This window comes from Alosa alosa, chromosome 5 (genome assembly GCF_017589495.1).
Source record: "Alosa alosa isolate M-15738 ecotype Scorff River chromosome 5, AALO_Geno_1.1, whole genome shotgun sequence".
In the NCBI taxonomy this organism is placed as follows: Eukaryota; Metazoa; Chordata; class Actinopteri; order Clupeiformes; family Clupeidae; genus Alosa; species Alosa alosa.
Window position 1 is genome coordinate 21,842,344 of NC_063193.1, and position 20,780 is coordinate 21,863,123.

Genomic DNA, 20,780 nt, shown 5'->3' on the forward strand with positions numbered 1-20,780 from the left:
TTTCTATGCTTAAGTTATTAAAAAAACTGTACATTTAACATGAATGAATCCATCAATAAAACTGAGTTTAAACTAAGAAAATAAAAACTGAAATAGCAAAAACACTTTTCCATCTCATTCTAAAAGTTTATTATTATTTACAAAAGGCAAACACATTCTTGTGGCAACAGATTATTCGGAAACAATTTACACAAAGTATGCTGCTAGGGCAGCCATTTTGTCTTTGGGTTTTTTCGGGTTTCCTCTGCCGCCCGGGCGTCGACCCCTACCCCTTCCCCGGCCCCCTCTCCTCGCTCCTCCGCCCCGGTGCATGGGGTGCCTCATGGTGGCGTGCTTGAGCTCCACCAGATCCTGAAAGATAGCATCGCAGAATACGCAGCCCGTGTGCTGTGTCTCACCGTCGGGCAGCGGCGATCGTGCCTTGTTGAAGTCGACCACCACCAGCGAGGCCTCACAAGCCTCGCAACTGTCGGCGGCCACCTGCACCTTGTGCGCGTGCTCGAAGAAGTGCACCACCACGTTGCACTTGTTGCAGGCCATGCGCCACTTGGGGCCCGAGGTGGGGTCGAACACCAGCACGCCACTCTCACACTCTACGCACTGGCCGATGCCCAGCGAGTTCAGAGAGTGCTGGCAGGTGGGGTGGGTGCACTCGTTGCAGCCCATTCCTGCAAAAGACAAACAGCAGCAGAAAGATTAGAGGCAGTTGAATGCAGTATGAAGGCAGTTCTCAAGGACCACTAGAAGGAAAAGGCGCAAAAAAAGAAACCGTTATCCATTGGTAGGGGAATTGGGGAGCTTCAAGGAAAAAGGGCAGATAAGGCCTATGGGAACCTGTTAGACTCTAGAGGTATAGTAAGAGGTCCTTGTCTGTGTCCATAAGTATAACAACAGCCTAACACTAACAAAAATAAGTTGTATATCTGTGCATGTTCACAAACATTAATGGCAATGCTCTGTACCTTTCTTCATGTCCCTGAAGGGGGGGTTGCTGAAGCAGTAAGGGCAGACAGGGTAGCTCTTCCCCTTCGAGCCGGAGGTCCAGAGCACCAGCTCAAAGTCGTCCAGCGGGCAGCGCAGCTCCTTGTACAGCTTGATGGCTCCCATCTGGGGCAGGCTGTACGTGTCGTCACAGTGGGAGCAGTGTAACCGGCTTGGCTTGGCCTGGCGGGGCACATCATAGGGCCAGTCAACAGTCATGCTTCCATGGTTCATGCATCATGCTTGTGAAGGATAGAAAGAAGCAGCTCACAAGGCAAGGATGACTTGCAGTTCATGAGCTACAGTCGTGCCCATAGATTCACAGACCATGGCACAATTTGTAAAATGTGTACCGTTCTTTTAAGAAAACACAAATGATCAGACAAAACACATTGCTGTTATTTTAATGGGATTCAAATTAAACCATAAGGCACCACAAAAGAGTGTAATCATTAACCAACACATGGCAATAAAGAAAAAATAAAGATAATAATGAGATGAATGCCCATACTTCTTAATACTGTGTGTGCATTGGCCCCTTTATCAGCAATACTTTGTGGTAGTTGTGGATAAGTACCTTTATTTTCTAAGATGGTAGAGATACCATTCTTCTTGACAAAAAGCCTCCAGGTCCTATAAATCTTTGGGCTGTCTTGCATGCACTGCACATGTAAGATCTCCTTAAAGGGCGTTCTGATTCTGTTCAGAATGTTTTGAACTATGGTACTATCAAGTGAACCAGTCGGCATTTCCACCAGTTTTGAACAGAACCAAGGATGCATCATCAACAACAGGTGTTGCATAAATAAACAAAATTTAATGAGATGCCTAAACAGGAGATAATATGGCATTTGGCCCGTAGAAACGGTAGAAATCAGCTGTGTAATGCTAGTTAAAGTGTAACTCCAGGGAAAATTGACACCAGGGTTTTTCTGCATTAAAACACATCAAATAGCCGTGGAAACAGTATTTTTCGTTGATCAACCACTACAGAGCTTTCCCCGGTATACGCTATAGCCCCAAATCACAAACAGTGGATGAGCTAAACCCTTCCCAAATAGCATTTTTTAACCAGTAATATTGTTCAAAACAGCACCAAACCTCGTCAGTAGCTTGCTCAGGGTCCCTACACATAAAACGAAGCACCAACAACGTAGTTAGCGAACCCAGAGTTTATTACAGAAGACTGTTAAGTAGCCTAAGGGATAATGTATAGAACGCCGGTCATTATTGGGAAAATAAGTCACGACAGCGCGAACCCCTGAAGGGGCTTATTTTCCCATAATGACCGGCGTTCTATACATTATCCAGCTTATTATACGACTACTTGCCAAAACGAAATAATAAACTCCATGATATGTCTCTTTACACTTATTTGTTACCGTTTCGTTGTGGCTTTTGATGAGAAACAAATAGTTCGCAACACACGCTGAACTTGAATCAAATATTCTTTAGAACACAGCTGATCAACCGTCTGCTTTCACTTTTGAATGAAGTTAAAATTCTAATGTAGCCTACAAAGTTTTAAAAGTGCTATGTGGAGTGATTTTTTTTTTTAACACTTTAAAATTACCTAGACTTAGTGTCATAACATACAACAATTTTACTCTGATATGTATGTGCCTCCTTAGACATCACATATAAGTTATTATTCCACTGCTTGGTTGAATTTCCTATTGTCCTACGTAATTTAGAACGACAATTAACCGTATGTTATTTCAGAGCCCGTTTACGGAGAGCCGGATCACTCCCTATTAACTCCATTGTACCTGCAATCTGCTGCAGTTCCGCTAGGGGCGATCACGAATAAGTGCAAAAACAATAGGGGACTATGGAGCTAGACGGCTAAATGTGTCTCTTTAACCTGGTTGTCCTTGAAAAATCGCAGATTGGATTGTGGTTTCTGCAAGATCAATATGGATTATAGGTCAAAAGTTGAATGAACGAGTACTTACGTCCTTTCGATTTCTTACAGGTTGGGTCGTTGTTGCCCACAACTCACTAGCTTTCTGCTAATGAATGACGTCATTGACACGTTTGAAAGGCTTTTTAGAACAAATAAGTGACTCAAAAAATATAATACTCAGCGGTGTGTATTTTCTCTGCCCTCTCTTTTCGCATGCAACATTCAAATTTCTGGCAAAAAATTATATCCCGAGAAAAGTGGATTTGAGGGGTACAGCTCCATAGCCCTCCATTCATTCTGCACTTATTCGTGAGCGCCCTCATGTGGAACCAGAATTGGAACTGCAACCAGTTCAGAAACCGGAAGCTTCTCGAGAGTGGCGGTTCTCCCCTTATTAGACATTCTCTGGTTATTTGCACACCTATGAAGTAGATCCATTTTTTTGGCCGTATCACACTTGTATATTAATTCGCCGAACTCGTTAAGTTTAAATGAACTGTCACGTTGCATCCGAGCTGTAAAATGCAGATGTTTAGAACATGGCAACATTGTAGCATATGATGGAGGTGGCTTTTAGCTAGATGGATGACAGCAGGCTAAGTAAAATAGCGATGTTTCAAAACTAAAGTTCATCAGAATCTTGGAATACGCCCGCTTGACAACGGGAGAGATAGAACCAGAGAATGTCTAATAAGGGGAGAACTGCCACTCTCGGAAAACTTCCGGTTTCTGAACTGGTTGCAGTTCCTTCTGTGGTTCCACATGAGGGTATTTCGTCCACGAAAGTGCAGAATGCATGGAGGTCTATGGAGCTGTACCCCTCAAAATCCACATTTCTCGGGATATATATTTTTTCAAGTAATTTGAATATTGTATTCGAAAGGGGAGGCAAAGAAAATACACTTGGTTGAGTATTATATTTTTTAAAGTCACTTAATTGTTCTAAAAAGCCTTTCAAACGTGTCAATGATGTCATTCATTAGCACAATGCTAGCGTGTTATGTGCAACAAAACCCAACCTGTAAGAAATCAAAAGGACATAAGTACTCGTTCATTAATCTTTTGAATTATAAACCATGTTGAAGTTATACAAACTACAATCAAATCTGAGATTTGTCAACGACAATCAGGTGAAAGAGACAAATTTAGCCGTCTAGCTCCATTGACTCCCATTCATTCTGCACTCATGGCGATCGCCCCCAGTGGAACTCTGGTGGAACTGCAACCAAAATTCGGTACAATGGGACTTAATACGGAGTGGCCAGGCTCTCCGTAGACGGGCTCTGGATAGAACTAACGACTGGCCTTTGGCCGTAGCAACCATCCATTTAGAACTAGTAACGGCAGTTTGTCCTGCAAGTTGAGAAATTAGTTGATAGGCCTATGTGTCGGAAGAAATTAGTTCTACAAACAAGACAGTTTTAGCGATTAAAACATTAAAATTGTAACAGGAAATGAACGCAACGCAAGTGGCAACAGTGGAATAAGCGGGATAATGGACTCCACGGTGGTCGGTGGACAGAAATTAATTTTACAAGTCCATTATCCCTTACTTAATTGATCATTTCCTTATTTAAAACTAAGTTTGATATGTAGAGGTGTAGTCCATATGACCTTGGTGCCAAAACATATTCGCATGTATCAAGGGCCACACGTGACCATGGCATCACATGCCAACAGTGCAGGTGGAAAGCCAAGAGCTTTTCCTGTCAATGAAAAAGTCATTGACGAGGGGGTCGGGGGGGCTTAAATAAACATTTCTTTCATGATTAATTCATGACTTGAAAAAAGACTAATGCTTACGACCATGTCTATTTTCAAGGGCACTGCTAAAATAAACATGGTCGTAAAAGCAGCTCTCAGGATTGTGCCATGGCGAAGGCTGCTATTGAGGGCTCGGCTCATGAAAGCGTGACCTATAAAGGCCGCAGATTAGGTAAACATCCACCCAATGATGGCGAGCGCCCACCTGATATGAGTCAGACCCACTAGACAAATGACCGGCTCTTTGAATATGCATAGAGAGGGCACATGTGGCGGATGGAAGCCAGGTGGCACTGACCAAAAGTCACGTGCCCGCCAACACATGCCATGATGACGTCACTGAGTCACTGAACCAATTACATCAGTCATCAGAACCTTCAGTCCAGTTTTCATATTATCATTGCAACAGAGACTTTTTTTTTTACCACAAGTAGACATTGCAGACAGACAGTGACACGGCACTGTCACTGATAACAGATGGCAGATAATGTGGGCATACAATCAATATCTTGTCAGAGATCAATGTCAGTCTTGGTAAATTACTTAAACTCAGGTTCCAGGAGTTCTGAGTTTTAAGACTGGTGAGAATTGACCCTCTCCCACCTGACCATAAACAATTATGCATGTCAGAGGGGACAGATATGACCCAGGTAGAACTGCAGATACCCATATGAAAAACGAATTCTACCAAGTGCCTACTAACCAATGCTATTGCTTAAGGTGAAAATGCTCATTTAGAACCCATTTCCTACACTGATGTTATGTGCTTAAGCCTACTTGACATTTTTTGACTAGCACGGGTTGAACTCTTACCTGGATGTATTTCATGAAACGATGGCACTTCCCACAGCGGGAGAGGGGTTTCCCAGAAGCAGCAATCGGTGAGAAGGACACCTCCATTAATTCATCCATACCTGAAGCCGAGGAGAGAGATGGGTGAATGTCAGCATTATCACAATGTTCCTTAAAATTCCTTAAGGGACTCAAAGGGCATACAGATACACACCTGCAATTGAGTCAACAAAGTAGTGGAACTTCCTCTTGAAGATGTCTAGGGTGTGTTGGAGCACCTGCTGGAAATTGGCTTTGCCCAGAGCGATGAGGGTTAGCTGCTTCTCCACCGCACTACGAATTGTCGGCAAAACCAGCTCTGCATCTGTAACACACACACACACACACACACACACACACACACACACACACACACATCATAACCATCAATCTCTCTTACTGGTGCTGTCATACTCACTCAAACTCAAAAACACAAAGAGGTTTGATCGGGTTTATACACTAAAACACAATGAACAATTCATGCAGCCACACCAGCAGATATACTCCATACCCTACCCATTAGCCAAGGAACTGTGGTTAAGGGGGAGCCAGATGGGTGTCACTAAATGTGGTTTACTTTGTGGCATTAGATCTTAAGAGTGCGGATCGTGCATTGATCATAATTCTCACCAATTTTGTAGTAGCCATGGACAAGCACGATGCCCAGGTTAGTAGGCTTCAGCCTGCGTCCACTCTCCACCGTCACATAGTTCCTCTGGCAGACGTTATTGATGTGGACGGGGATGCTGGCATCAGTGCCTTAAGAGCAGAGAGTTAGCTGTCTATAGACTATGCAACCAAAGTGCTACCATCACTACCAATACCTGACAGTATCTTTGCAATTATTAGACGCAGGAGGGAGGAGTTGTGAACAGTAACCAACTTAACACTTTAGGCTTAAGGAAACAATAATACAAAATACAAAAAAAGATTTGATGTGAATTTGAAGTGTGTCCGTTCAGGATTTCCTATTCAGATGTTAAACATTAGACAGATGTTTCACATTAGAGAGCTGACTTTACACCTGTGCTTGTGCACAGTGCTTAGGACAAATCCAATCTCAAAGCATCTGAAATATGGCTACATGTAAATATGAAATACAGGGGACAGCCCCTTTCTCACCGATGCCGTGTTTCTCCATGAGCGTGATGAGCTCCGCTTCGGTCAGGTAATCTGGGGGATTGGTCTGCTTCTCAAGCAGCTTGATCTCGTCCACGGTGAAGGAGTCGCCCCTCTCACACACAGGCATGGCCTCCTCTAGAGGGATACCTTGCCAGGGCATGACCTCTGTGAAACCTGTGAGTGCACACACATAGGGCTGAAACGATTCATCGAGTTACTCGAATAACTCGATTACAAAAATTAGTCGAGGCAAAAACCCTGCCTCGAAGCCTCTTTAAATTCCTATGACGCACACTATACGCGCAGGGATCTGATTGTTCCACACGGACCGTTGTTCAGGAAGCACACCACTAGCGCGTGAATCGTGATACAGCTGGCACGATGGCGGAGTCAAGATGGCCATAAATGGCAGAGAATGTCTACATTTTTTAAGTAAAGTTTTGTGATCATTACATACTCAAAAAGGAAAAGAACAAGCATCTGAACCGAAAACATCCACTCCATGCTGTTTCACCAAGCGTCAATAAAGTAGGCTATCTAGCCTATCTGCGTAGCCTATAGCCTACAATGATGTTGGCTGATTTTAATCACATACCGTATTTGTAGCAATGTCGTGATATAATGTTTAGCTTTGATGTTTTTAAGTAGTAAACTTATTCACGTTCAATTGCAAGACAGTATGCCTAAAAAAGAACCCCTTCTTATACACACATTAGTTTTGGAGCCAAATGTTGGAGTTAGAATAAATACCTCTGTGCCAATTGATTGATCATTTTACAGCCATGTCATTTTCGTTATGCATTATTTGTTTTGGTTGTTTAAAAATGCAAAAAAAAAAAAATTATCCGATTAATCGATTAATCGATCAATAAAGTGCTAAATTAATCGATTACAAAAATAATCGATAGCTGCAGCCCTACACACACACACACACTTTTTTTTTAACTGTTTTTCTGTATTATTCTCCCGGTCACCATTAAGCATTGAATTTGACTAGGCTGGGTCAGTGGTGAGGACCTACCGGGTGATATGAGAGTTTTTCCACTACAGGAGAAGCCTTCACAGCCGACGCTGAAAGTGATGGTGGTCTGAAGGTATTTGCAGTCTTGGCTGATCGTTGCAATGAAGTGCCGTGTGATATAGTCATAAAGACGCCAACCATCACTGCCTGCATTTAAACACACACCACACACCCACACCCACACACATCATTAATGTAGACAAACTGTTAAATTAAACAAGGAATAAAGATAACTCATGGTAATTTGTACCGTTAGTGCTCAATACACTTATGACAGCAAGCCCAAAGTCCTGTGTGTGGTCTACCTACCTAGTTCACTCTCTGATGCAGACCTCATGGGGGTGATGGGCGGATGGTCTCCTGCATCCGCTCCTTTCCTGGGTCGGTTGATCCCCTCTGCAAGCAATGCCTTCACCTAAGGCAACAAAACCAGACATGGCATCAATCATATTGCCAAAACGCTCATTAAGCCCAAAACATATGACCTGTGAAGAACCTGTGAAGTCTTCCATTGAGGCTTTCGTTTAGCCTTCACACAAAGAGACTTAAACTACCAGGCTTCCAAGTGATCTTTGGTGGAGTGGCTTACAGAGTCGGCCCAGAAGGGGTTGTTAGCCTGCTGTCTCAGTGTGCCCTTCAGGTCAAAGTTCTCGGGGTAGTGTGTGGTCTCCGTACGGGGGTAGCTGATGTATCCCGACGTGTAAAGCCTCTCGGCCACTTGCATAGTGTGCTGTGGGCCCATTCCTTTAAGGGTTTAAGGGAAAAGAAGAAGTGCATGGGTGGACACAGTCTCCTGCTTTGTTTATATTTTCAACTGAAAGACTGAAACTGAAAGACTATCAATCAACACTGATTAAAAACACTTTCATTATCCATATTATTGTTGTGGATTTGTTATTTTATCATCCTGTTTATGTTGTATGTGATGTCTTTAAGCTACTGGGACCTTGAATTTCCCCTTGAGGATAAAGAAAGAAAGAAAGAAAGAAAGAAAGAAAGAAAGAAAGAAAGAAAGAAAGAAAGAAAGACTGTCCGTCTGTCTGTCTGTCTGACCATATACAGTTTTGTCATATAATGTGCATCACAATCCTATAACACACTGACATTATATGGTCCTCCTTTTACCTTCAGGATTAATAAAGTATTTCTTATCTAATTTAATGACATGAAGGCTCATACAGTTGTAAGGCTACTCACCCAAGGCTGAGCTGGCCACTCTCAGCATTTCCACAGTGTTCAGGGCCTGTGGCCGCTGCTTGGCTTTTTCCTTCTTGCTCACTGACTCCACCTGAGAGTGAAAAGGTGAAACTGCTTAACCTCTCGAACACTCAATCCAGCTAATGGACTGCAAGTACCAAGCCAGGAGAACTGTATTCAAAAACACAAATACAAATCATGAAATACAAACCTTTGCCTCTCTAGCTGTTTTGGCCAGATTGACAAACATTTGGCCAACCTCTCTGTCAAACACTCGTCCCCGATCCCAGTCCAGGGCCAGAGGACTCTCCTTGCCTTTGAACACCTTCCATGAAGAGGAAACAAAATAGCAAGCTAGACTGGTGAGGGGTTTTTGGGCTATGCTCCATAAACCAAACCTTCAAATATCACTATGGGAGTACATGCAAGGTTCATTTTATCACTTCAGTATAGCAGTGCAATTAAATACCAGACGCCTAAGAACGGGAAATCATACATCCATATTCTATAGCATAGGACATACATCCATATTCTATAGCATAGGATTAAAGCAACAAGCTGAAAGAATAGCAACTGGAACAGATGCAGTGAATCAGTGGCAAAGCACATGAACATCATACAGGGCATGACTACGGTTATACCTTGGCCTGGACGACCCAGTACATTTCAGGTTTAAAGGACTGGATTTTGTCGTGCCTCTCCACACAGAAACCCAGAGTAGGGGTCTGACAGGGTCCGAAAGAGACGAGAGAGGAATCCAGGTTCCCATATTTGCCTTGGAAGTATTTGGTCTGAAAACTGCAAGGGGATAAAATAATTCATTTCAAAAGGTTATCATAATAGTCCCCTGCAAATACACCCTTGCAAACTTGATACATTTTCAGATTTAAGTAGCTGTGCTTAAACCTCTCTGTACTTAAATGTGTGTGTTAATCTGTTACACATGAATGCAAAAAATAAATAGCGCCCATCAGTCGTTGCAGATAAGTTTCCTATACAACTGCATCCTAATAAAGTGCTAAGGAAATCAACATTGATTATAATTTCAATACAGCAAGCAGTTTGTGCGTGTGTTTGTGTGTGCGTGTGTGTGTGTACCGTGTGAAGGCACAGCCAATACGAAGGTCCAGCTCTTGGCGAGCATCCACAGACAGCGCCTCGTTGCGGTTGGGCTCGCCCAGCTTGTTCATGGCATTGCAGATGTCCAGGTCTGTGATGGAGCTGAACTTTGCACGAAACACTGTGCGGTCATTGCCATATGGCTTGTTCATGACTGGGTTAATGGCATCCAAAACCTTAATCCAGAAGCATACACGTAGATAAATTAAAATTAAGCAAAAGATAAAGAGTGGTGCAACAAATTGCATACAATTTTACAAAAAATGATATGTAATGATATAATAATAAACTTATAAAGTTAAATTTGGAGATATTCTTCCATCTACCATCAGGGAGGCTATACGCAAATTTATCCACCTCTGAAATGTCAGAAAGAGTGTTTATCCACCTCTTATTGGAGTTTATCCACCTCTCAAAAGAGTTTATTCACCGATTGCAATTCAAAAATCACACTATATTTTCCACATTCACAATATGTACACTCATCAACACTCCAGGAACCATTTAATACAATTGGTTATAAACATTGGACAATAACCTCCACCAACATCAAACATGTTCTGATGCCTTTTTTAAAAATCCGATACCGCAATGCGCAGTCCACCTCACCGTGATCACAGAATTCATAGTTTACCCACCTCTTATCTTTACCACTACAACCCAGTCTACCATGGTAACCTAATTTTCACTGGCAGCAATTTGACAGACCTCAAAGCAGATATTCTCTCCCTCTTTGTCACAATCCAGCCACAGCACCACGTAATCGCATCCTTTGGCCTCCACCTGTTAGTGGTACAGAACAATGGTGAAAAACCTGGTCAAACTCAGTGAATAAAAACTAAATACAAAATAATTTATTAAAGAATAAAATGCTAAAAGATAAACAAAACCATTTTTCAGCACAAGGACTGTTTGTTACTAGAGGTTCAGTCCTTGTGCTGAAAAATGGTTTTTGAACCAAAGATTTTTTGAAAAATGGCCACAGAACCAACTTGCCTGTAAGAATTTCACCATGTTTAGTTTTGGATTGGCCTCCTTCTTCTCTGTGGGGGCTTTGCTGAAAAGCTCCGCTGGGTCTACCTTGTCCCAGTTGTTGTACTTCCCTGTAGGAAACAGAAAATGAGAATTAGAAAAAATAAGGCTATGCTGGATTCCCCCCAAAGGGATTTATGTCTCAAAATTTCAGTTCAACTAGGGAACACCAAAAGCAATCCCATTCAAACCTGTTGTGTTCTAGATGTTGTCAGCAGATAAACACACATGCCATTCACTCCACAGCAAGAGAGTCCTTCATTACTCTATAATGCTGCTCCGTGAGGGAATGGATTTCCCAGCCTGTTAAAAAGGCCTTACCAAAAAGCAACAGCATTCACACCTACTGTGTTCTAAAAAGGGTTGGCCTTTAAACCAAGTGTATACACATTTAATCTGAGTCAACAAGCTCAGGGAGCAAAAGCCAATCTTTCTCCCCATCAACTGAAGCTGACTTTTGCAATACACCCCAAAAAAACAAAGGGACACCCTGTACCTATGAAGTCGAGGCTCATGACATGACCACACACAGATGTCATCTTGAATCGCACACTCTGCCCCATGAAGCTTCCCGTGTACTCGTGGACGGAGCATGCTCCATTCAGGCCTTTTCGTGATGAACAGCTGCCTAAAGGTCAAGGACAGAAAGGTCAAGGCTCATGGAACAGATCGGTAAAAGGGTCAATGATGTTACCCATCATGGTCAACTTATTTTCTATGGCTCATACAAGAGATACATGTTGAAACCAAACACCTGGAAACCGTGACTGAGGCTCTGTTTATATAGGCTTGGAGCACTGCAAATTACACCATTAGACCATTCTACCATCATTACATTCTGTTGTACATCTTGTTTACATATTAATATTTTTGGATATGACAGTCATAATTGTTCACATTTTGACAAGATTACATGTAGTTTTAAAAATCAGGTTAAGCAGTTTGTTTCAAAACTTACTGAAGTGTCATGCAGGGTTTTTTTATTTTTATTTAACTGAAACATCAGTTTGAGGGTAAAAAATGTTTTGGGTCAACATATGGTATCTTTGCACTACCATCAATTGTCCTAGTGACAATTCTACTCATTAATAATATAGGCCTATACAACTATCAATCCTAATAATATATTTTGAGGTACACAGACATGTCAGTGATCTTAAGATAGGTGATCTCAAATCTCAAGCGCTGAAATGATCCTTATGCATCTTCACAGCCAGTCTCATAAGAGCTACCCTTACCACACCTTGTGCTATTTTTACATCCAGTTGGATTCAGTTTTACTGTGATGCACATGACGTTAACATGACAATGAGAGAAGCTAACCGTCCAAATTCAAATTTCGGCTTCCAATATTTCATATTCTTTACCTAGCCAATGACGCTGTCTGCTAATGCGATTTCTTTCTGAAGGCCAAATGCTAAACACAAGTAGTCATTATGAATGTCTACGTGGTTTGACGTAGTTGAAAACCCACTGGACCCCCCTGTTTTTCCTTTCATGCTTTGGTATATAAAAAGGCCCTTTGACAACTGATGACACGGAACAGCTCTCCATCACTAGTTGAACATCTCCCCTGCCCGGCCAGCATCCTCCATCCACCAGACTATACAAGATGTCACAGCTTCAGGTGAGTCGCTCTTTTTGGACAGAGCAGAAAAGATTGACTGAAGAGTAGACTCGGCAGAAGTGGTCACAGGACAGAGTATAGGTTATCCTGTTAGTTCTGTAAGATTTTCTTCTTCTTTTACTACATAGTTTTATTTTTATTAGTTTGTTGCTTGTTTAGGGACATAAAAATGATCTATCAGCGTTCACTCATGGTAGCTAAAAAGACTGGGTTTATTCAACCATTCCATTTAGATTTTAAGTTTAAGTAAAGTCAATTTACAGCAGCCAAAAGAACTGTAATTTTAGAAAATAATCTTCAAAGTGTAGAAGTCTTAAAGTTCTTAGGACTGAATTTCAGTTTGAATATTACATTTGAAATAGATAATACGTTTATACCACGATAGGTTAATTAAGTATTATATTGACATATTTTGCCATAGGATTGCACAATACTGGCCAGTGCAATATTTTCTTTTGGGGAAAATAGGCTATATTGCAATAACAAAATACCAAAAATTTACCAGGTGACTTGAATAGCTCTATTTCGAAAGAATGGACCATTTTAGAATGGTTAAGGTGATTTTGCAGGAGTGTGTCTACATAGAAATAACAATTACAAAAGCTGAAAAGAATTCAACTTCCTGTGGTGTTAGTACCAATTTCAATAACAATAGCTTGGCAAATAACTTCTATACACTCGTCTCTTCATTTAAAGCCAAAAGGATGTGTCTGCCATGGGTTAGGTGGCTAACTGGCATTCTTTCTCGTATATCAATACAGCTCCTGGGACTCTTCAGCCTTGTCCTGCACCTGCTGTGCCCCTGTTTGGGGAATCCGTTTACTGACCGCTGTGTTGACAAGACCTTCTGCACTAACAGCTTAGAGGAGTACCATGCTCAACTTATAAACCTGCCAAACAGAATCAACGAGCGCAGCGTGGCACCATGGAACTATGTGTGAGTACTTGCAAGAGAGCTGATGGGTCATTCCACGTCAATTTAACCATGGCCCACGCACTAAGGTCTCAAAAAATTCTAAAAAATTACCAGGTGTACCTATGTTACCCAGGAGACACACTGTAAAATTACTTTTATGTAAGATCAATACTTTCCAAGATACATCCAATTTTACGGCGGGAGGGGGATGTCGATTTTGTTCGGCCTCTTTTTTTTGTCAAAGTTCACAAGCCCATAGCGCAAGAACTAAACCATGTAGGAGGCTCAAATTTTGCATGCTGGTACATAAATATGAATAGTATATAGCAAAATTGTCACAATTTGTCTGGATGATCTCGCATCCCTCAAAGTTGATCAAAATTGTATTGGTGTTTTTGGCTGGGCTCTGTTTACGCCTTCAGAAGACATATTTGTACTCAAAATAGGCTCTTGATTTATGTTCCTTATTGAGATAAGTAGAAACACTTTCACAAAAAGCAATGAACAGAAAATAAATCCATTCAAGGTCTGAACAGCAGACCTCACAAGTCTGAAAAAAAATGTTGGTTCTCATTTTCAGAGCACCCAAACACCTTGTGGGAATATACAAAGCTTTTTTATATATATTTTTTCTTTATTCTCCATGATCCCTTCTTTTTTAAAACAGCAATTTGACTTGTCTTATGCAAATGTTTCTTTTTTAATGTATCTTTTTTTATTTTCCACCCTGAACATGAGCAAAATGCACCATTGAGATCAATATGTTTTATATAGAGTTACCACAGTGCCACCTGTGGTTGTATAGAGTAACCTGTGGTAACTATACAAAAAATATTGGGCAAAATGCACCATTGAGATCATGTTCAGGGTGGAAAATAAAAAAGAAACATTTGCATTTGTGTGTCTCCTGGTAATTTTTTCAGAATTGTTTGAGACCTAAGTGCGTGGGCCTTGGTTGAATTGACGTGGAATGACCTTGATTATTGTCTCTTCCACTAACTGGCTAATTCAAATGGGGCCATTTTAGAAGGCTCTGACAATCAGAAAACACTAAAACAGAAAACACTAAAAATAATTAAAAAAAACTGCAAATACTTATATATATATATAATATAAAACAATAATAATAACAATGTTTTTGTTGTAATGTAACAGTGTTGTAACAATTGTTTCCAACAAATTATTTATAATGTCATGTTTTCATGTTTGGCAGTGAGAAAGTTGACTTAGACAGAATGCCGCAAGTCATCTTTGAAGCAGAGTGTCTTTCCAGCCACTCATGCAGGGGAGTGGACAGCGCTTTCAGTCTAGAGAGCATCCCCATCACTCTGAAAATGCCAGTGCTTCGCAGAAACCCACGATGCGCAACATTCTCCCTAGAGTTTGAGCCAATCAATATAGCCTGCATATGTGCAACCTCCAGAAATGGCTAAGTGGTTTAAGTGTACTTAAAATATCATGATGCCTTTAATGCCAAACCCATGAACGCATACTTTCTTCTGTAACAGATCTCTCCAATATTTTCTTTTGTTCCTTTCAAATGTATACTGATGCATTTGGTTGTTTATTTAACATGGTCAGTGCACATTATTGAGCATCTGTATATGCCAGTTCGTACCACTTCTCATCACAATACTTCACTTGCAATTACAGTAATAATGCATTCATCATAGCCATGTCTACAACGGAGCCTTTAGTGTCAACTCTTGAAGCTTGCAAGCAGTAATAATAAAGAAATATGTTTCATAACAAAAAACTTGCTGTTCAAACTTAAATTCTTTAATCTCAATAATTTGGTGTAAAGGCACTACGGTCCAAGTCAGTTCTGATCCGCCAAAAACACATTCATAAATTGCATGAACTTCTATTTGGCCACTCTGTGCACGTCCCGTCAGTTTGGCAGACACTTCCTTGCAAACACTTGTGCTTGCTAGCTAGCCATCACAGCTAATCCCACTCACCATGAACATTCACTATAACAATTTTAGACGTGAGTATAGCCTACCCGGGGCACACAGTCATAATAGCACAGTAACACTGCATAGTCTATGTAAGGGAATATCTGGTGGAAGAAACTAAAGTGCTGTAAAGCTTGTATGATGATGTGGCTATCTGAAGCGGCTATGAATTGAGAACTAAGCAAACAGACACTTCACTTACTTTCGTGTAGCCTATTCGCATCTGGTTTCAATAATCAGAGGCCAAATGACCTAAACTAAATGTACCCACCTTTTGACAAGATTTTCGCTATAGATTGTGCCAACGACGGCTTCTCTGCTACCATCAAAACAGTCCTCATTTTCTTTTCATACAGGGTAAAATTTCTTCTTCTTCAAGTTATATGGCAGATTTCCCGTCATATGGCGCATTTACCGCCACCTACAGTTGGAAATCATGATCGAACCAGTTACAGAGATGCCACTCAATTCTGTCCACAGACAGTAGTAGTCTATACAACAAATAGGCATACTACTGCAATGCAATGCTTTTTAAAAGATACCATTCAGCTATTTTAAACCTATTTGCATCCGGCAAACTCCACATTCCGCCTGTCAGAGCTGATGGAAAAAAAAAACCTTCTGATATGGTCTGATTATGTTCATCCATGTCAAGGCTACAGAGGAATCATCTGTAGGCTACAATGCAAGTCTGTAGGCTACCACAGTGTCCTCAATAAGGCAACAAGTGACTAATACACCAGACAATTCATAGGGTTAATACTTAAACATGATGAGACTCAAGCAGCAGTGTAGCAGAGGGAGAAAGCATCCTCATCCAGCCTTGGCACTTAGGGGACAGTACTCAGGGACAGTCAAGTTTAAACCCACTAAAGACAAACTTTTGGACTTAACAGAATAAGCAACACACTCCTGTCCATGCAATAAGCCCCAAGACTAAATCACAACAGAGAATTCAGAGTCAAACTCCAAACTATGTGACCAAAACAGCAAGCATGTTGTCAACAAAACATGGACAAAATCATGTAAATTCACAGAGTACATAGCTTGGGGATTAGGCTGAAAAATGCTTCTGACACTTGACTTCAGATGTCATGGAGACACATGCACGGCAAGAGAAGGCCTAAATCTGTGCATACAGCTTAAAGGAAATACAACACAATGTCTGCCCATTAAAATCGCTTTAAACTGTCCAGTGGAAATAACAAGCCAAGTAAACAGCAAGTTTAGGTGTTCAGCACCATACCCACTGGACAGCGCAGTGCTCACTGTTTGCAGTTTTTTAGGTTGTTGCAGTAAATGAAATATCTTTGGATAACAATATCCATGTGGACAAAAAGGCATTTGAGGACATATTCTCTGGGAAACACTCACTCATTGACATTTTACCATTTTCTGACATTTAATGTATAGTTTGATGTATATATAAACAACTACTCAATTGAGCATATTGACAGATTAATCATCTATGAAAATAATCATTAGTTGCAGCCATAGTTATATCTTATATCTGACATCTATTATCCTGATATCTTGTCTCTTGAACATTTTTGCGGCATTGCTGTCAAAACCCACTGACAGAGAGAGAGAGAGAGAGAGAGAGAGAGAGAGAGAGAGAGAGAGAGAAATAAAACTAAAAAGAGGAATGTTTTCCAAAAGGTTCACAACAGCTTAATCTCTAGTTAGGACTGTGGAGCTCTACACTTGTGTAACATGTTGAATATCACACAAACTGGGAAGGGGGGTTGTATTGTGTGTTTTCTTGTCCAAAAAGCTAAAAACTGACGCTTAATTAATTTATTTTACTGAAATGGCAGTTTGTACAAATTAATGCAGAAAGAGAACTGATTTTTCCAGTGATTAACATTATGTAATGATATTTAGAATAATTCAGTGTATGCAACTCTAACATCAGAAAGGATGAAAGCGGTAGTAATCAAGGATCTTTGGTAACATAGTAATAAGCATGTTATAATGTAGATTGACTTTAGCTCATATTAATCAGACTCAGAGCTTTCTGTGTACCGATGGGGGGGAGGGGCAGAAAAATGGATATCACAGTTTGATACAACACTTTCAGTCTGACATATATCCTGAGTACATCCTATGTCTAGCCAAGGTAACTTCATTCCGTTGTGTAAATCCAGCTGCTGCCACCAGCCTTGGAGTCAGAAGACTTGCAAGTGGACATCTGTATGCCCTGTTAGTTAGTCCGTGCATCTAGATTTTATTGGCTCATCTTTTGGTCAGTGGTCTGTAATTCATGCCGACTCTGAGTGTGGATAATTATTTTTCATCTAAAAACGACATAAACATCATTGTGTCCTGTCACTACTGGGATCCTAATTATCTGATGTGACAATTGAGAGTAAGGAAAACAGTGGATCAGTTTCTCCAAGAGTGCTGTTGTGCATTTTACATTGTCATGACTTGTATTGACCACTAGATGTCAGGTGAGTCCAAAGCTGAATCCAAATCAACTCTGGGGAAGCGCAAGCACTGAGAGACTAGAAATTGAGACAGTCCATCAAATCAAGTCAACTGAAAAAAAGATGATCTTGCACATGCTCCTGACTGTGAAGGGGATGGATTACTTGTTCAGTGTTGTGGTTAAAATGACAGCATGAGTTTTTGTCAGCATTTGGATGTCTGTGTGTTCACTAAATTGTTGTGTGCTGTCCTTCTTCAGCGCCCCCTCTCCTCTTTCTGTAGCCCCCAGAGTAAAGGGGGTTTGATCCATGAGAGGACAAGGGATGCTGGACCACGGGGGCAGTGCAATATGGGGGTTAGGGGACCTGGGGCTTTTTTTTTGTGCTGGTTGACATGACCCCATCACAGATGGCAAGGGGTGGGGGAGGCAGGCCAGAGACTGGTTTCTATACCTCAGCTCCTCCAAAGGGGTGGATAATAAATGAATGCATCCTTTCAACAATGTCTCCACTGCTGCTGATCCATCAGGCACTCTTTGAACATGTGCGTGAGCTCACACACAGACACACACACACACACACACACACACACACACACACACACACACACACACACACACACACACACACAATCATATACATATACACATCCCTCTGAGATGTCTTAGGGGTTTACATGTTCTCGATTTCAAAGTCACCATTACAACTTATTTCCTAAAACCCACGGAGCAAACAGAAGCTCATAAAGATTCATATGAAGAGCAGTTTTTTGTTGGTCTTTCTTTGTCATGCGCATGTGTATAGTTACACAGTCACTGTAACTGATTGTTCCATCATTGAAATTATTTTTAAAAAGAGAATGCAATATCAATTGATCAAAAAATCGTTAAAAAATCTATTGAAAAGCATGTTTAGGGACAAGCAGGTGCACACCAATCCCTCTCTCACTCCCGGTTCCCTCTCACACACACACGCACGCACGCACGCACGCACGCACGCACGCACGCACGCACGCACGCACGCACGCACACATGTTCACACACTCACACACACAGCTTAGAGCTTTGCCCAGTCATTGGAGTGTTTCAGGCTGCGGTGGGGTGGGCTCTGTGTAGCGGAAAAGGTGCTGGGTCAGAGGGATTCTGGAGCTGGGCAAAGCAGAGCATGGAACAGAGAGAGAGAGACAGAGAGAGAGAGGAGAGAGAGGGAGAGAGAGAGAGAGAGAGAGAGAGAGAGAGAGAGTGCACTGAGTGCACCAGGGAAAACAATGATGCTCTCCTCATCTAATCTCTTTTCTTCTCTCTCGTCTCTTCTCTGCCCTGAATATGTTCGCATGAACAAATGGCATATGGCTGATCCCAGCCAATCAGCAGTCAACGAAACTAAAACTAGAACTAACACTCTTATAGTCCTGATGGTCAATGAAGATGGTCAACACTCAGCTTGATGTTGCTGTTAACTATTTTTGTACTGCAGGAAGACAGGAAAGCAAAAACTATTAGTGTCTTCTACTGGTGTCTTCAAGGATGTTTTTACACATTTTTATATGATTGATATAACTGATTGTCAACATTGTTCCATGAATATCCTTAGACGCAAGCAAATCCAATATTTGGTTACCTTTCGGTTACTTTTTTCTCATTGTATATTTATTTTTTTTACATATTGTGTACATTATCATTGCAATCGTAAGGTGTCAGTGGAAGTCAGTAGAAATTAAAGAGGTAAATGTTTTGGTGAAACACAACATAGCTCATTCATTTTTGTCACTGGCGGAGACCCTTTTTATTCAAAATGATGCAGTGAAGACATGCGGTCTCTGTTACACAAAATCTTGCCATAGCTGCCTTTAGATCAAAACCTCAAAACAAACCATAACTGTTGATGGAAGCTTTGCATCAACAGAGGCAACAGTTTTATTCACATTTAATCCACATAAGTCTGTAATCCTTCTTGTGAAACATCCTCCGATTTAAGGCTAATCAAAGCATATGGCACAGTGTACTTAAGATTAAGTTTCAGATATTTGACACAAGCACTTTTGCTGGAAGCAACTTCTGAGTGAAACAGAGACATTGTTGCATTTAGAAGATACTTTCAGAAGATGTGTAACATGGATCCAGTTTGCCAAACACAACAAATGAAACAACAGAAATGGAGAAAAAGTGGTTTGCATTTAACATTAACATGTCTCTTAACAAAGCAACACAGAAAAGAAACAAAAGGAAAAGCCCTTTCAACATGATAGAATAAATGTTTTGATGAATATTTTGGTACAAATAGTTTGACTGTTATTTCCCCATGCAGGAATGTAAAAGACTATGACAAACACTTCCTAAGTGTGGAGACACCATTCACAAATATAAAGATTATGTTTTTTACAAGTTAGTTTTTCCAAAATAAATTAAATAAATCAAATTAAATCCTGAAGAATTTCAAATGTTACCTGGAGATTGCTTTAGAAGAATGACGGTACAACAATTGACTTAATTGATGAGGATGACATTGTCCCCAAACACTTAATAGAATAAAAACAACCTTGACATATGTCACATGTCAATATAGTATTTTTTAGCTCTTTTTCTTTTAGAGGGAAAGAAAGAGAGAGAGAGAGAGAGAGATTCATGGAACTAAACTAAACTTTATGGGATTAAAAAAATATTATTTATCAAAGTATGCATAGAAATCTACTATTATAAGTTCGCTGAGAATAACAGGATCTAAAATATCGGCACACACATACAATCAAACAACAATCCTCAAAGTCCCAGTAAAAGCCCAAACCATTGATAGCTGTGACCATGACAACACATCAGATAAATCTGTGTTTCAGCTTTGCCTTGAGCATCCAAACTAGATACACCTGAATGACTACAC

The 20,780-nt window shown here is 40.8% G+C and overlaps 2 protein-coding genes across 2 annotated transcripts; one reads left to right on the forward strand and one right to left on the reverse strand.

Moving 5' to 3' along the window:
* Nucleotides 1-118: 118 nt before the first annotated feature.
* top3b (DNA topoisomerase III beta) lies at nucleotides 119-15,848 on the reverse strand. The gene is made up of 17 exons (XM_048244433.1): nucleotides 15,746-15,848; nucleotides 11,470-11,601; nucleotides 10,938-11,044; nucleotides 10,650-10,724; nucleotides 9,921-10,117; nucleotides 9,464-9,620; nucleotides 9,034-9,147; nucleotides 8,823-8,913; nucleotides 8,215-8,369; nucleotides 7,935-8,040; nucleotides 7,626-7,772; nucleotides 6,605-6,778; nucleotides 6,113-6,241; nucleotides 5,658-5,807; nucleotides 5,465-5,565; nucleotides 963-1,164; nucleotides 119-668 (listed from the first exon to the last, which is right to left on the reverse strand). The coding sequence occupies exons 1-17, from the start codon at nucleotides 15,813-15,815 to the stop codon at nucleotides 187-189; spliced, it is 2,589 nt and encodes an 862-aa protein (XP_048100390.1). The 5' UTR covers nucleotides 15,816-15,848; the 3' UTR covers nucleotides 119-186.
* On the forward strand, nucleotides 12,519-15,233 carry LOC125295200 (interleukin-17F-like). Its single transcript, XM_048244435.1, has 3 exons — nucleotides 12,519-12,600; nucleotides 13,362-13,537; nucleotides 14,730-15,233. The coding sequence occupies exons 1-3, from the start codon at nucleotides 12,586-12,588 to the stop codon at nucleotides 14,947-14,949; spliced, it is 411 nt and encodes a 136-aa protein (XP_048100392.1). The 5' UTR covers nucleotides 12,519-12,585; the 3' UTR covers nucleotides 14,950-15,233.
* Nucleotides 15,849-20,780: the final 4,932 nt, after the last annotated feature.